At 33.5% G+C, this 17886-nt stretch overlaps 1 protein-coding gene across 1 annotated transcript in view; it reads left to right on the top strand.

Annotated features, from left to right (window-relative positions):
- LOC150107456 (potassium voltage-gated channel subfamily KQT member 5-like) overlaps nucleotides 1-17886 on the top strand; it is a 62197-nt gene that overhangs the window by 6325 nt on the left and 37986 nt on the right. The window contains exons 2-4 of the mRNA XM_090392104.1: nucleotides 1831-1957; nucleotides 7651-7826; nucleotides 12087-12212. Of these exons, the coding sequence (XP_090248230.1) occupies nucleotides 1831-1957; nucleotides 7651-7826; nucleotides 12087-12212 (429 nt within the window). The remainder of the gene's footprint in view (nucleotides 1-1830; nucleotides 1958-7650; nucleotides 7827-12086; nucleotides 12213-17886) is intronic.

Genomic DNA, 17886 nt, shown 5'->3' with positions numbered 1-17886 from the left:
CTCTATACCCAGATGATGGTATTTCTAACCGACTAAATATTATTAACGCCGTGCGTAGACAAGCTCAAGTCACCTCCTAATAAACGCAAAGAGTTCTAGCGATCCAATATGTCACTGTAGCGAACAGTGAGGATCACTAGGGCATGATATACCACTGGGATTTATTATTGAGGATGAACACATTATCGAAGTTAGTTGACGACGAACTTCGATAATGTGTTCGAAGCATATAAATATCCAAATTTTACATAAAACGAGTTACTAAAGAACAGTATGTCTTGTTAGGTATTGTTGGCTTAAAGAAAATACTGCCAGATAGATTGGGTGTTTTAACAAATACTTTTTTAAATGACAGATGATCTTCATCACTAGAATAGAATTACCACAATTCTAATCTTTAATAAAAACGGTATTAATCTAATGTGGGTTTGCAATTTTTTGTAAATAGAACTGTCTTTAAAAATAACAATAATCGTTGATATCGCCTTCTCCCACAGATAACGGAGAAATGCGAGAAAGAATCGGAGAAAAAAAATTGGAACATGACCAATGAATAAACTCATTATATAATAGAATGTGCTAAATTATAAAATGAATTAATTACCGTGTAATGTGGCATTACATTCATTTGATAATTGGGAATTCATAGTTTAGATATGCGAGAAAATATTGCAAAATATAAAGGCAATCTTGAGGTTACGCAACCCGTTATTTTTTATGTCAGCAGGTTATTACTAGCGAAACTCATTAAGCTTTCTTGATTAAGAATTCTTAATTTTTCTCTGAGTTGTTAATTAAGAAAACTTAATCAAGAAGGATTTCGTGTTATACATTGTGTTTTCCGCTGTTCATATCATTATATAAAATACTGGTTAATATTTTTATCTGTCTAAGAAAACCTGATTAAAACAAATATTTGCAGATGAATCTTAATCGAGATCAGTTTTTCGATAAGAGCAGTTTATTGGTATGCGTGATTATTACACGGAGAACAAAGACGGTTGTCTAAAAAGAGTTACTTGAGATGTAATGGAACATGCAGTCTTCTAACTCGAGCAATAAATTCAATTACATTAACAGAGAAATATTGCAAACACATTTAGATATATCAGTTTTCTGTAGATCATAGGCAGGATAAAAACTATATTCAATTATATGTATTGTCAATTTAGCTATTAGTTTCGACCGCAGAGTTTTCTGATTGATATATTAGTTATATTCATTATTTCTGATGACGGAAACAATTCGTCAACAATCGTCACAAAGAAGACAACCGACTGATGACCACCCTCAGGATTTGTTACGAATATCGTCATCATCGTTGCAAATCAACTTTGATGAACTTGTTGCCGCACACGAAAGCCCACAGTGTTCTCATTAAGTTGTGTTACATGTAACAAAACCAGAAATATGTAATTAAACTTAATTTAACAACTTATATTTAAATCAATCAAGTATTTTATATTGTTCTCGCAGTAGTAAAATGATTTAACAAATATAGTAATTCAGTACATATAACCATTGCCTTGAAAAAATGCAGTTTATTTTTATTTAAGTTCTGTCTAAAAGTGTGCGGCACGTGACGCTACCACTCATCATATATTGGCCCTCCCACAGAATGAAGTTGGCCACGCCTGCTATAGATTATTGATGGCTTATCAAATTCTTTCCTTATTAACAAATTGTATTAAATCTTTTTTTTTTAATTAAGAATTTGTGATAAGAATAATCACAGACATACAGAGCACTCAGTTAAGTTGATTCAAAAGTCAGTTTTATTTGTACAGAGAATCACAACAAACTCTTCAATTCTGTATATTTATTTTGCAGGAGATCGTGATGGTAGTTTGGTTTGGTGTAGAATTTTGTCTCCGAATTTGGTCGTCAGGTTGCCGATCCAGATATCAGGGATGGCTTGGCAGACTAAAATTTTTAAGGAGTCCTTTCTGCGTTATTGGTAAGTAGTATTATTGATTACATGTCATTACTTATTGGTACCATTAAAATATCAACCTTCTCGATGATCAAACAATTACTCTCTTGAACAAATTGGCTCTTTTGCTCCTGATTTCGTCCGTTATGATACTGCTATATGTACCTCAAAATATAGTTAATATAGATATTGTCTTGAAATAGCTAGTTCTTGAAATATCCGTCTGTTTGCTTGTCATCTTCGGAATGATCTTCTAACACTAAATGCATTTCTATCCAATGTTCAAGAAATATGCGGATAGAACTGCACTGAGTAGAACACACACACACACACACACACACACACACACACACACACACACACACACACACACACACACACACACACACACACACACACACACACACACACGCACGCACGCACTGCATGGCATGATGTACTGAACTTTAAAGTCTAAGCTCGTATTATGTTTTGCATATAGATGATAAAGAGAAGAGTACAAAAAGAGAGAGAACAGCTTCCTTTCGAACTTCTCAGGTTACTGGTAACTCTGCACCGCGAGATGATCCGATGAGTGTTAATTGTTTTATTTTTGGAGTAATTTCTAAGCCATGTGTACAGAGGCCAACCTGTTCCAGAAAAAGCGAAGGCATATCTTAGCTTTTTCAGATTAGTTTCATGGGGATATCAAATATTTTAGATAGGTCAATAAAGAGGACCATGACAATTTTCTTTTTATTTAATGCAGCGTTAATTAGGTCTGTAGCATCTTTCAATAGGGTTGTTGTTCCCTTACTCTTATGGAAACTTTATTGTGTTTTTGGAATGGTATGAAATTTGTCTGCATATGTTGCAAGTTTGTTGAGAACGATCCTTTCTATAACTTGGTTGATAAGTGATAGTGCAGCTGTGATTTTGTAGTTGAGGATTGAATTTCTTTTCCGTTTTGTGTATATAAGTGTCATTAATGCGATCTTTAACGTGTTGGGTGCATGTATCCAGTTATAAATAACACACAGCTAGCTACGCGTTGTATAATATCTTTAGGTCTAATATAATCGATTCCTGGATATTTATTTGGATTGAGTTCATTAACTACAGATAAATTTCTGCTTCTATTATAGTTGAAAACCAAAATGTGTGATTTCTTTGTGTTTCATGTGGAGGATCGCGCTTTGTGAACGGAGGAACCTTCTTTTGTTACCTGTCGGAAAGGTTTTCCCTCTTTCATGAAGCTTTGTTTTATGGTTTTGAAGACAGTGGCCTAAAACAATCCATAATCTCGTTAATCTTTATAGTTTTTTGTTTGTTTGTTTTTTGGAATGTAAGGTTACTTTGGTATCGCATGTTGTTTCCATAAAACATCCTTTTTTTGTACAAGTAAAGTTATGTTTTGTATTTTTCAGCTATTTTGGCTTGTGTATGTATTTCAGTTTTCTTTGAAGTTTTCTTATATATTTTCTCCAGTGTAAGTTTAATGGTTTAATGTTTCAGCCCAAAGTATGTACAGTTCTGGTAACGTCATTAATTTATTGTTTAACTTCCTTCCTTTTTTCTTTATTTATTTAGTTTAATTTTTGTACTGTTTTTCAGATTCAAAACATTTCAAGGATTGAGTTCTGTTTTGCCATTTTAGGGCCGTGAAATAATGATCTGCTAGTTTGCGTTTTATGATTGTTGCTGTGTGTGCTGTTTAGAGTGCCCGTATGTTTATATAGCCTATACTAGAAGCTGCGATATTTCAGGCTCTTTCTTCCTTAGTGAATGGAGTTATTAATGATATTAGGTGATAATACACAGATATCAAGCTAAATATAATGCAGTGTCGTTGTGATTTATATGATTTACATTTGTGATCTTTATATCACCGATTACTATTAAGTATTCGGTTGGGAATAGTTCTGGGCATGAAACTATTTAGCTAAATGTTTAAAGTGTTTAACTAAAGGTTAGAAAACTGTTTGAAAGTTAACTATTTAAATACATACTACTGATACGAATAATAATAATAATAATCACAGAACCTCTTTGTACCTCAGTCTGTATCGACGATTCCGTTTGTTCAGAAAGATGGCTTTGAATCCAGTTCGAAAATCCCTGATAAAGTTTCTTTATATCCAGGACACAAAGAACTTTTATCAGGGAATTTCGAATGAAGGTGAGTAGCCGATCTGATACAGTGGTTGATGGCTTTTTCCCTCCAGCAAAACAGATAAACTGGCCAATCAGAACACACGCAATTAACAGTCAATATATTACGCATGTAAAAATAATCCCTATCATAAGTAGTGATAACCAAGTATCTGAAAAGCGTTTACTTGGCCATGACAAGGCAGTTTAGCCCTAACACGAAAAAGAAGATGAGATAGGGTAATAATAATATTATTATTATTTTCTTGGGTCACGGAGAATTAGTTTAGTTATCGGATGGTTACATTTCCATACTTCTATTTAACGTTCATGCTTCTGCAGACTGTGTTTAGATTAGGTGTTTCAAAGTTCTGATAAGGTATCCTTGGCCAAGATGGTCGCATTCTTTTCTTGAGAATGTGTAGCTATTACTACTGAATAAATAGAGTTCTTAATTAGAATCACTAGATAATTAAGGGAATGGCTTTTTTTACCTTCAAAATCCCTAAGCGCTTAAGTAATCATGAATCAAAAGAATTGTGGCTTTTGAAGAGTAAAATGCACAGCACCAATTCAACGCAGTGATTTCGAAGGTATGACTCTGCAGAGGTTATAAAAGCTATATCATATGACGTGATTTATAAAATGAATTCCAAATGGTATCAGTGAAATACCATGTGCTTTCTAATGATATGGTTCGTTTCTATATTGAAAGTGCCAACTCACGAGATTCGGCAGTTGAATTTTAAGGAAAATATTGGTGTCCATTAATGGCTGTGTAACGTTTGAAATACGATCAGTGAAACGTGGAAGGTAATAGTTGGGGAAAGTGAGAATGGTATGCTGTAATAGGAGACCCGAATAATATCCGTGACGTTATAAATGATCATCGCTACAGCTGACACATTGAGAAGTATTAACGTAATTGAGAGAAACCACGGCAAGGAAAGAAAATTCGTCTCTCTCTCTCTCTCTCTCTCTCTCTAATCATGATAAATAGACATTCGCCTCGACCGAAAATAGAAGGATCATATCGTCCCGGCGGTCACGTGATTCCACTACGCACCTAAATACATTAAGTGAAGTGTCAGGTCGCATGAAGGGCAAATGGAAATATTAACGAGGAAAGAGCGGTCACAGCGAACTGCTCCATTACCTCGAGAAAAACAAACATGATTAAGCCTACAATGTTTAAATTCATACTGATCAACTTCGTCACGCAGAAAAGGTTTTGAGCAACCGTGGGGGGGGGGGGGAGAGTCAGGTATTTTGATTGATTATACACACACGGACTATGTGAAACCTTTCACTTCTTATCGCACTTATTTTGATAATCATTCATGTGTATTCATAGCGTGCAATGACTTAGTTATTCAAGCTAGTAATAACTGGTAAACTATTGGTTTATTTTCCTGTACACGCACACTCTTTCTTTGTATATAAAGCTATTTAGTTTGGCATAAAAAAAACATACTCGCGACTTTCCCTGAAGTGTTCTTTTAACTGTACATTATGCTACTAACATCGAACACATCGTGCTAGCGCCAATCATTTTCAAAAGAAAAACAATTTTAATCACAATGTTCAAAAGAATATGAAGCATCTCTGTAGTTAGCGTCCTCTAGCGGCGATAGCTGAGAATCTTTTGTTCTAAAGTATTATTGTTAAGGTGTCCTTGCGTTTCATTTCCGGTATTTCCCGGAACTGAGTAGCTTCATCGCACTGGCGCCTACTTATCGTTACTAATGCATTTGACCTTTATGTGTACTTCAAAAATGTCTAAGCTATCTCTTTAACTCTTTTTCTTCCTCAACTTAAACTTTCACAGGAGAAAACATCGTAGATGGTGATCCAAATAAAAACAAACACGATAAGAGTACACAGTGAATTTAAGTAATCAAGGTTCTAGCAGCTCGCATGGATATGATTACTCAGAGCCCTTCCATAAGAGCAACAAAAACCGTGAAGCCTTGCTACAAAGCACATCCATTTATCATTAGTCTCGTCATTACTTAAGGTACTGTAATAGGTTCCAACGCTACTAAACATGAAAGCACGTGCTACTTCTTAACGCCTTGCAAATAGCTCTATTAATTTACTTATATTGTTATCAGCGCCACCTTTCTCGGTTCCCAGAATACTGATTAATGTAAAGACAAGAAAGCGATAGCATTCAGAGTTCATTTTTTATCGGAAAGATGCTGGTACGTTGATCAAAAGGGATGAATTTCTCTTTAGACCTTCAGAACAAAAACTACGGACTACATCGTAGCCTGTAGTGGATATACCAATCATTGTTTAGGGATTTGTGAAAGAACCCTTGAAGAATCTACTAGTTCCAACTAATAGCACTTTATCTTGAAAGAGAGAAGAGAGAATAACATTACTTTAGTTCAGAAACAAATCATGATTCAGTAGGTTTACAGCCACAACACATAAATAAAGAGTGAATCTCTAAAATGATTGAATTATTTTTTTATTATTATAAAATAACACATTTACAGTTTGTTGTTATTTTTAATATCAGCCAGTAAATTGCTACAGTGTAGGAACTACTTATAATGAAATATAGGTGGTGTATTAGAAAAAGATTTGTAAGTTGTTAATTATTTTTATTAGCTATACTCTTATATATGTTAAATGCTTTAAACACATTTAACACATCGTACAATGTAATTAATTGTTAAATTCACCCAATTTAACACATTCAACTGTTATGTGTGTTAAAATTAAATCATCACGTGTCTTACTGAATTATCCGCGTGAACATAAAGATCGGTTGATTTCATGCTTCAAATAAGACCTATGTGTGTGTGTGTGTGTGTGTGTGTGTGTGTGTGTGTGCGTGCGTGCGATTTTATTATGATTATTGTTGTTGTTCTTAACATTGCTATTTACAATGAACTCATTCTTTTACAATAATCTCTGTAAAACTTGTACATTCATCAAAAAAAAAAAAAGATACGCTTATTTTCATTAAGTGGACAACATAATAACTGCAAATTATTGCTCTTAATTAATACTATGATTATTTACTAACTGTATAGCTGCTTACCAACTGTAAATTTATAGTACGATTATTGCAAATGACAATAATACATAAGTATGCTTTATATCAGTTTCATCCAAGTATGCAAATTATAATATTAATTATAATTTCTGCCGACCCACTTGTAAGGAAATGTAGTATCGTTGCCTAATTTTACAATGTATGTTTTTTTTTACAATATTTTATAATATATAGTGCTTTTTTGATTTACTCTCTTTTTATTATCCTCCAATGCAAGAACTCACTCAACTTGCACGGCCATTTTATATTATTAAAAAACCTATTAATTGGTTCAAAGAGAGAGAAATGCTGTGTCTTGTGATCTTCCAATTAAGTGTCTTTACTTAACCCAATTCCTGGACGTCATGAAAAATTAAATTAAGAATTATACTTGCATGCACTCTCAAGATTTAAAGGTTGATTTAACTTATGTACATTTTGAAAGTGTTCCAATATGTCTTATAATGTAATATGGGTTTGTAGGATTGTCTTTATTATGGAATGTGTAAATTTATAAATCACCGCCTCTATATTTCAGATGTCATCGTTATTATTGCCTCCATTGTTGTCCTGGCTGTTGGAAGCAGCGGCCAAGTTTTTGCTACCTCTGCCCTTCGTGGACTCCGATTTTTCCAGATCCTCCGCATGGTGCGAATGGATCGACGCGGAGGAACGTGGAAGCTGTTGGGCTCAGTTGTATATGCACATCGACAGGTAGGTACAAGACAAGAAATAATGAATATTGTTTCTTTTAATATTTTTTTAAATATTTTCTTGTTATCCTTATTATTATTTTACGAGTCAGTTTTAAATTCAAGGAACAAGTTACTTCCTGAAAAAGTTATATTCCTGAAACAAGTTACTTTCTGAAAAACAGTTATATTCCTGAAAGAAAGGAAGTTACTTCATAAAAAACGTTACATTCCTGAAAGGACACTATTTTTTAAGAAGTACAAAGCTTTTTTTTTTCAGAATGTAACTTTTTCGGGTAGTAACTTGTTTTAGGGAGTAACCTGTTCAGGAATACATTCCTGAACAGGTTTGTTTGGTAGTAACTTTCTTTTTTTCAGAAAGTAACTTCATTTCTTCCTGAAATGGTTACATTTCTGAAAGAAAGGAAGTTACTTCTTCCTGAAAAAAAAGAAAGTTACTACCAAAAAATTTACATTCCTGAACAGGTTACTCCCTAAAACAAGTTACTGCCTGAAAAAGTTACATTCTAAAAAAAAAAGCTTTGTACTTGTTAAAAAATAGTGTTAAACATGGTTGATATGTGTGCCTTAATATTTGTTGTCCAGGTGAAGCAGGTGAACAGATTATAAAGTACATTATAAATCTTTAGTATGTATATTATATTAGAGTATAAAATAACGGAAAAATGATTTGAATATTTTTCAATATGGAAGAGCCTTCCAATGACATTCCTTGAAATTGCAAAAGGAAATGATTTCTGAGAGCAGTCAGTTGTTTTGCTACAAGTGGTTATATAATTATGTACTAGAAGTAGTAGATGGAAGCCCTTCTCTCATCAACCAGATTCATAAATATTGGTAGTTTTTTTTTACGGGTGCGGTTTTTATGAATGTAGTTCATTGCGATTTAGTTAGTTCCAGAAATAACAATGCATGTGAAAATAAGTAAATAAAACTGAAAAAGGCATTTGGTTTAGACTCATGAAGTGTGAACGAATAGCCACAAAATTGTAATCTTATCTTATGTTTCCTCAGTTCAAAATGGTTGGAGAGGTTTGCAATCCATAATTAGAATGTGAAATAGACTCAATTGTCGCATTAAATACAAATAAAACTGAGTCGCACCTCCTTTTGCTTTTTTTTTTTTTACAAAAGTGTGAATGAAGTCACAAATATTATCAGAACTAAGCATTTATAGGTTTTAATTTCTATTTAATGACTATACAGAGTGTTCACATCAGTCAGTCATAGTTCTAGTATTAGACAGAGTGTCGCTATATCCCTATTTAGCCCTACCAGATGAGTAAATCAAGAATTCTAGTGAAAATAAATATTTGTTCATTATGTTTAAAAATCATAAGTTATTGTTCTTTCTTTTTTTAAAAAAATGCATGCTATAACGACAATAATATTTATAAATAATAAATATTCGTTTGTTTGTTTTTTAGCTCTAGAGTTTTCATTGAACTTCTATTTAAGCAGTACTTTTAAATCACACATAGTTAATGACGTTTTCGACTTTTTTAGCGGAGATGGCTATGAACTAAATTCCTAAATTCTCTGAGAATCTCAAGTAGTTATATTTTTGTCGGAACTGACTAGTTTGTTACTGGTTGTTACTCTTCTTTATTTTATAAAGCAAAAAGTAAACATTTAGCGAGCATGAATGAAAAAATTAAGAAAAAAACATGAAAACCTCTCCAATAATAAAAGATGAATTTAAAATTAAAAAGTGGTTTTCTATTCAAAAATGAGCGAAAGGAAGGGTGTACATATTATAAAATGTACGCATGCTGAAAAAGATTTTATAATTTAACTTTTGCCCTGAACTAGACAGGAAAGAGTCATGTTCATATTCATTGTAAATTGAACATTTGTTTTTCTCAAAGGATGAAGATATTAAAATCCAGGACTGCACTTTTGCTCCCACAGATCACAACTAAACAAGAGAACCTTATAAAAATATCCAAAACGTAACGTGGAATTGTATTCATACAAATGACAATATTATTGATTTTATAAATACATTATATTACTTCAAAACATTAGTCTAAATTTTCATTGTCAAAAGAAAAGTTCTTACTTCCTTATTAAAGTGGCAACATTATAGACAATATTCTTACTCCTAAATAAGAAACTGTATTTTATCTATTACTTGCTACAAATATTTATGTCCAAGTTTTGATATTTCGAAAAAGTAAAACACAAAAATAGTTTCTTTTGAATGCCAAGTGCTTCTCTAAACGACACCTTTAAACATGGTTGATGTATTGTGTATTAATCCGAGTGGAGATATCGGATGGATTATAAATAAATAAAAATAATTTATTCATATTGTTATTGCTTCTTTCATACTCCAGAGTTGAGAATCAGTATTTTATACAAGAAAAAAAATCGAGCTCTGTCTCATTTGATTAATAAGTTCTTCAAATGCACTAAAGTATAAAAGAAAACAACTTATATACACATACTTGAATTTTATTATTATTATTATTATATACGGGAACCTCCCGAAGACTCATCGCGAGAGACCCAATCTATCCACATTATCTATCACACCTCTCCTTGAACCCATTAACAGATAAAGCACTCACAATTGACTCTAGCAACCCATTCCACTTATTCACCACTTTCCATGCAAAACATTTAGTCCTCGCACCCCTGAACACACCTGTATTCAACTTCCAGGGATGATCCCTTGTTCTGGTCCCTCTAGTCAATTGCTGAAACATTTCCATTGCGCCTATCCTATAAAATCCTTTACGCAACTTAAATATTTCTATCATATCACCTCTTTTTCTCCTATCAACCAACTTCTGCAGTCCACACACCTTCAATCAATCCTCATATAGGAACATTCCACAGGCCACTCATCATCTTGGTCACTTGCCTCTGAATCCTCTCCACCGCTTCCTCATCCCCAAGAAACCCAGGGGACCGGACTTGAGCACAGCAATCCAAATTTGGACGTATCAATGTCTTATAAAGAGGAATTACAACTTCCTTATCTCTACTTGTTAATGTGTTCTTCACTAGCCAAATAATCTTATGGGCTAACATAGCAACCTTAGCAATATGTCGTCTAAACTTCAACTCTCTGTTTAAAATCTCTAGTTTCATCAATTTCCTAGAGTACAGAGCCATCAATGTGATACACTGCTTGTAATCTATTGTCCCAAAATGAATAACTTTACATTTCTCGACATTAAACTGATACCCATTAACTTTCGCCCATACTGACAGCCTATTTAAATCTTCCTGCAAGCTCTCCACATTGCCTTGACTAACTATTATTCCACCTTTAAAAAGTTCCTCTAGAATCGAACTCATGACGCTCTTTCTTCGGCGGTTTAGCGCTGAGGAGTTTAAACATCCCCTTCCACTAAGCTACACAGGCGCCGTGATAAAATTTTTCTTACATGAGACCTCAAAAGTCTGGTCTGGGACAACATAGTATTGACACTAAACACAGTAGAAAAACCCTGCTTGTGCGTGCTAGAGACTGACTAACTTGGGAGCAGGTCGAAAAAAAGGCTTAGTAAAAATTCCTGTAGTCGGCGACTAGAATCGAACTTACGACACTCTTTCTTTTGGCGAGTTAGCGCCCTGGACGGCAGATGCCACTTGCCGTCTCGGGAAGAACATCAATTGGGAATAGGAGCCTGAGCTACACAGGCTCCTAATTAAAATTAAACTCTCCGATCTTGTACTGTGTATACAGAATTAATATATTTTATATACATGAAAGAGAACTACAAAATGAAAAATTGTTAATTTAAATTCACTTTAATTTTAGTACTTTTTGTTGAGAAGGCAACTTTTTCACATGTTTTTGTACAGAGCAAGGTAATTAGAATAATAGCCTCGGAGTCTTGTTTGTGCTTGCATTTTTCATGAGATTCGTTCAGAAGTCAATAATTTAGTCATTGTGCTGGAATTATAACGTGAATGCTTCACACCACTTAATGGTGTATAATACCCAGCGGTGCGGAAGTAATTATCGCATGCAATTAAAGATCTCGGGAAGAATATCCATCACCATAATACGGTATGCCAAAAAAAGACACATAACCTTTCCTGTAATCTCGTCTCTCTCTCTCTCTCTCTCTCTCTCTCTCTCTCTCTCTCTCTCTCTTTCTCTCTCTCTCGCTGTCTGTAGGACAAATATATAGGGATATATGCTGTGCTATTTGTCTTAATTAAAAAAACATCTAGATATTTTTGAAATCTTTGAATGAAGAATTGAGGCTGAATTAATAACATAATTTAATGTCTGTTTTAGGAACTCATCACCACTTTGTATATTGGATTTTTGGGCCTCATCTTCTCTTCTTTTCTTGTATTTCTGGCTGAAAAGGATGCCAATCCGAAATTTAGTAATTTTGCCGATGCACTTTGGTGGGGTGTGGTAAGCTGAAATTGTATTTTTCTTTCTCCATATATATATATATATATATACTTTTAAAGATTTTAAAAAACTCATTTTGTGTTCAAATTATTTTTACAGTTAAATAATCTTTATTACAATAATTTAGTATTAATGTCTTGCTGCATTAATCAAGGACGATATCGGTTCATAGCTAATTTTGTTTCCATGACGACACTAACAGAAATTTCTGTATAAATCGTCAGCTGTTTGGTAACAAAAAAAAAGGAAACTTATAGAACTGATACACAGAACAACTTCCGCTATTTCTATTTTTGTTTCACAGTCTCTACAAAAACCTGACGTTGTGGATTGTGACCTAATCCTGTTTGAAACGTTGACAACCGTTATACTAAATTTGTTAAATTTTTTTTGCGGTAATGCATGGTCTATGAACTGACCTTTTACTTGCTGAATATCTGAAGGGTTACCAAGGAAAGATAAACTACCATAGACTCGAATAGACTTCTGCTAAATCAGGCTTTTTTATGCTAAGGCGTTAGCAAAAAAAAGCTCAGACAATTTTGACTTTGAGAATGACGGGGTTTATCTATTTGGGGAATGTGCCAAGTCGGTTATCTACGAACGCAATCAATGTCGTTTAACTTTTTTTTTTTTATCATTCAAACTCGGCAGATGGTTAAAGTGCATTAACCTCGTAGCGGTTATGGAAGAATAAAAATGTCTTCGTAAAAACAATGCGCACACACCGATAGGAATTTTTTCTTATTATTGCAAATGTTTTTTGTGATTTAAAAGAACTGTTGTCCGTTATGCAATGTATGTTTATTCTTTAGTTTTCTTGCATTTCCATGAGAGGGCCCTTCGCTGTCTCAATAGGCTCAGAGTTTCATTTGATTATTTTGACAAACGCAAAATTTCACGACTTTTGTAAGAAATCAAGAAATCCACTACTAAGATCTGCTTAAGCTGGATCAGTAGATGATGGCGTGAAATTATCCCAATAAGCAAATACTGCATGATTTATTACTTTCAGTTTTAAATCAAACAACCAATAATGCTCAAAAACTGAAATCACTTACTTCTATTTGTTAGTGCTTTGAATATCATCTGTGGCCATCCAGTACCCATTAAGACAATGATTTATTCAATCGATTAAATATCCACAGTTTGCTTTAATTTGTTAATTAATTTTGAGCAAGATTGTAAACGAATCGGTTATTCAATAAAGAATTTGTGAAAAATGAATTTGGTACAGAAATCTCTGCAATATAAATATTGAACTTCTAGGCATTGCTCTTGTATTTTTCCAATAAAGAATATTCAAATCTGGTGACTCTTGAAGAAGTATTTTTTCCGATCTACTTCTCTAATTTCAATCTAATTCTTAAAATTTGATTTTTAAATTTTTAAAATTCAGCATATTCAGAAATAAATTCAGAATATTTTCGTCGTTTTAGAAAAAAAAATTCCAACTTCTAGAAATACAGAAAAATCCTTTTTAGTCTTTTCTAGAAGCTGAAAATTCCTTTTAGTACTAAGTACTTTAAGTACTTTTAGATAAAGACCATTGCTTGGTTATCGCAAATGCTGCTAGTTAAATATCACTTAAGTCAGAGATATAAGTTCTGGAAGAATCTCTATAACTCCTTCAGGTTACAAGGCTTTCCTTTTTTTATTTATTCTGAAAGGCAAAATATATTGTCATACAGTAAATAGTGTTTATTTAACTTCCTTCCTTTTTTCCACCCACGAAAGATTATTACAAATCTCTAGTACATTGTACTGTTGGTGAGTTGAAATTTTTGTTCCATTTTTTAATATATTTTTTTGATTTTTTATTGTTTGACCAACTACGAAAATCCTTCTCTAGAGACCAAACATGGAACTTTATCCACCAACTAAAGACAATCACAAACATCGATGTCCAGTGTAGTATGGGATGCACTAGTGACAAGATCAATCCATAAGATAAGATAAGAAATCCTGACTTGTTTGAGATGATGACGTCATTGTGTGACGTCATGACTTTGGAATGTTTGGAATTTTTCTATGGGATGCACTAGTGAAAAGATAAAGATCAAGACAAGATAAGGAATAGTGACGTGATTTCAAAACCTTGTTTGTCTCATATCTGTTACTTAAAATTACTAATGCTAAAGAAAAAAAAAAAAAATTCCAGTTATGGAAATAGGTTATGAGCACAAGGAATCAAAGGTAAACTTAATAGTCATATTGGTTTAAAAAAAAATAAATGTAAGCGTTAATTTACTACAGCAATAATTTTCCTTGGGAACCAAGAGTTCCAATCTAAACACACGATTTCTCACCTACGTACAAGAATTGGCGACCAGATAAGAGAGATATCTTTAAGATAAGACTTAATGAGAAATCTAGTATTGGAAAATAAATTCACATACATTTTATTTATTAATTAATTTTGCTCAGTTATATGTTAGAATATGCAGTTAAACTGAATTTTAAAAGTAAAATAGAGAAAATAACCAATCAATTTCAAAAAAAAATTATTTTACTTGTCTGAATTCCATACTCTAACAGCACTCGAAATTCGAAACAGGAAATAACACTTACCCTAAACAAAATGGCGGATGGACTTTCCCACCAAGCTTGGGAAAACATAGCATGAGCAACTGCAGGAAGGAATTACTACAGAGAACCAATCGGATAGTAATCTAAATTACGTAGTCAACTAGCTTTTCTGGTTATTTACAGAAATATCTTTCAACTCCAATGTTTTGTGTGTTTCTTTGCTGTGAATATATGTTAGCCACAGTAACCTATAATGAAAAAGTCAACTGCATTTGCAGACTTGTGTTTGTGTTCTGTGCTGTGAATATATGTTAAAAATCAACAATTTGGAATGTTCAGAAAACCTAGATAGTACCAAGATGTTCCCATTCTGGAAAGAAATGTAAGTTATTTTTTTAAATTTAAATATAACAATTGATAATTGTAATTTCAATAATCACTGCTCGTATGTTTTGGTAAGTGTAATTCTATTACTGAATAGTTTTTTTTTCGTAAGAATAATCATAGAGTACATATTAGAGTATCAACATGGATACATTAGCGACTTTTCATGTCTAATGTGTGTGTGTGTGTGTGTGTGTGTGTGTGTGTGTGAGGGACACCTGCATATAATTAAATTATTCAGAAAAACCTCAACACTGCCGCCATCACGACTCTACTCTAAGAATTCCATCCCTTTAACAGGAAAGAAATACCTCAAACTGTATCGGAAAAGACAAAAGATGACGACAATGCTGGATGTGTGTCACCCTGGGAAAATTACAAGATATCTTATCTCAAAAACATCGCCCACAATTCCATAGGCAAACCAAAACACCATGTGATATCACAGAGAGACATATGTTCCCAGAAATTTCCAAACGCATAACGTCACGATTGGTTATCTCTAAATATTACCCACAAAGCTATACGCGAACCTAACACACCATGTGATGTCCCTGACAGAAGGGGGAGGGAGCTCCAGCGAAATTCCAAACATTACAAAATTTATATTATCACTATCCATCAACCATAATGCCATATGCAAACCATTTACTTATCTACAACTCATAACAATACACTTCCAAGACACTGACGTCGCTTTCCCCATTCCCCCTATTTTGGTCATAGTATCCTACCAATCACGACACGAATCCTTACCGACTAATATATCTTCCTTTCCATTCAAAACAATAACGGCACTTATTTACAACTAACAAATGACGTCACTTATCTTCCTCTGATAACACCACACAACACACGAATCCTTATCTCCAACCATCACCTATAATTCCATACGCGAACAAAACAAACAGCATGACGTCACAGATGGTCCCCAGAAAAATTCCAAACATTCCAATCTCATGACGTCACACACACAATGATGGCATCATCTCAACAACCAATCACGTCACTGTTCCTTATCTTGTCTTGATCTTTATCTTTTCACTAGTGCATCCCATAGAAAAATTCCAAACATTCCAAAGTCATGACGTCACACAATGACGTCATCATCTCAAACAAGTCAGGATTTCTTATCTTATGGATTGATCTTGTCACTAGTGCATCCCATACTACTGTGCAGCTGGCTGTTTGGAGAGCAGATATGCTAACCACTCTGTCCACCAGCATATGCGATGAAAAAAAAAACATCCAACGAATCGTTAATTATTACCAAGAATAATATGTACCAAAGAAACAAACTGTTTGTACAACGGATGTAGTTTATATTCATAACACTGCAGATAACAACATTAATAACAATGATAGAGATGGCTTCTGTATTAGAGTGTCTAGATATTTTTTTACACTTCTTTGATTGAAAACGCCTGGCTTTGAATCCTATCTAGGATTAAAAGAACTCTTTGTAAGGGCTTCTCAACGGAAGGTGAGTTAGACGATCTCATGTGAAACTTCGATTTTTCATTCCACAAACCAGGACACACATATCTTTAAAACAAGTGTAGTCATAGCAACAGCATTTGTATATGAGAACAAAAAAACATCATTTTATTCCATAAACCATGATAGAGAGAGTATGTTACTTTTTTAGGTCACTTCAGACTTCCCGTATGCGAAATGATGGTCTCATATCGGTCTCATGCCAACTAGATCTTCAATAAAACCAGGTTTTCAAAAAGAATCAATGATTTTGGTTTTTCTTCTGATTGCAAACATGAACAAATTCTTTCGGATGTCAATTCGATATAGCCATATCCAGTCGACTGAAAATCTCCAGTCGACGCCAGTAACTTTCATTGCAACAGCAAATGCATTGTTTTGAACTGGAACATATGTGTCACTTAACATTCATAAAATTGTTCATGTTAATATAATTTCGCTCATGTCATAACAGGTTAAAATACGTGTAGTTACTTGAGTCAGGTTTGCCATAATTACACAACCCAGTATCATAAACGAACATTTAGCTGTTTGTACTTAATTCCGACTACAATAAGGTAGCTCAATTTGAAGAGTTGGAACGATACCTTTAAAAAATTACAACTGCTATCGCTACATTTTATTAATATGGAGTATAGTTCTGTATTATTAAGTGATGTTTTCTGATGACCATCCACTAGATCTGGATTATTCTGGATCTCTCACTGGATTATTCCTTAAACAGATTATCTTTCTTTTGAATCGCGACACGATTCATCTAAAATTCTGAAATATATCTTATATATTCCTTATTGGCTTTAACACTGCTTAGAATTATGTATATCACAAGATCCAAAGAAAACCTTTAGCACAGTATCCCATGATATTTTTAAAAAATAAATAAAAAAAAACTATAAGAATTGGAAGTCGTGCTTGGACTAGAATTATTTATAATTTCCATCAACGACTTCCGTTATATAAAGATATCAAATCAAATAAAGTACCTTTCGAGAAGATACAGCAATGATGCTCACTGCAAATTCTGTAAATGAAATGCACGCAACTCTGAAAAGTGTGCCAAATGGGTTTCACGCTAATAAATTTACTCTCAATGCTAAAAAAAAGTTCTACATTGAGAAATACACCATTATGAAGACAAATTTATCCATCCATAATGAGAGCTAAAGTTGGCGGTAACAGCGAGCACATCTCAGAATGAAAATAATACGTATGTTGAGTTCTCTCAATTGAACTTCTTCGAGTTACGCTTCTGTAAGATAGGTGA

This window comes from Typopeltis vanoorti, chromosome 4 (genome assembly GCF_054136105.1).
Source record: "Typopeltis vanoorti isolate ZY-2024b chromosome 4, IOZ_Tvanoo_1.0, whole genome shotgun sequence".
Taxonomy (NCBI): domain Eukaryota; kingdom Metazoa; phylum Arthropoda; class Arachnida; order Uropygi; family Thelyphonidae; genus Typopeltis; species Typopeltis vanoorti.
Note: the sequence above shows the minus strand (reverse complement) of the source record. Positions and strands in the feature narration are given on the sequence as shown.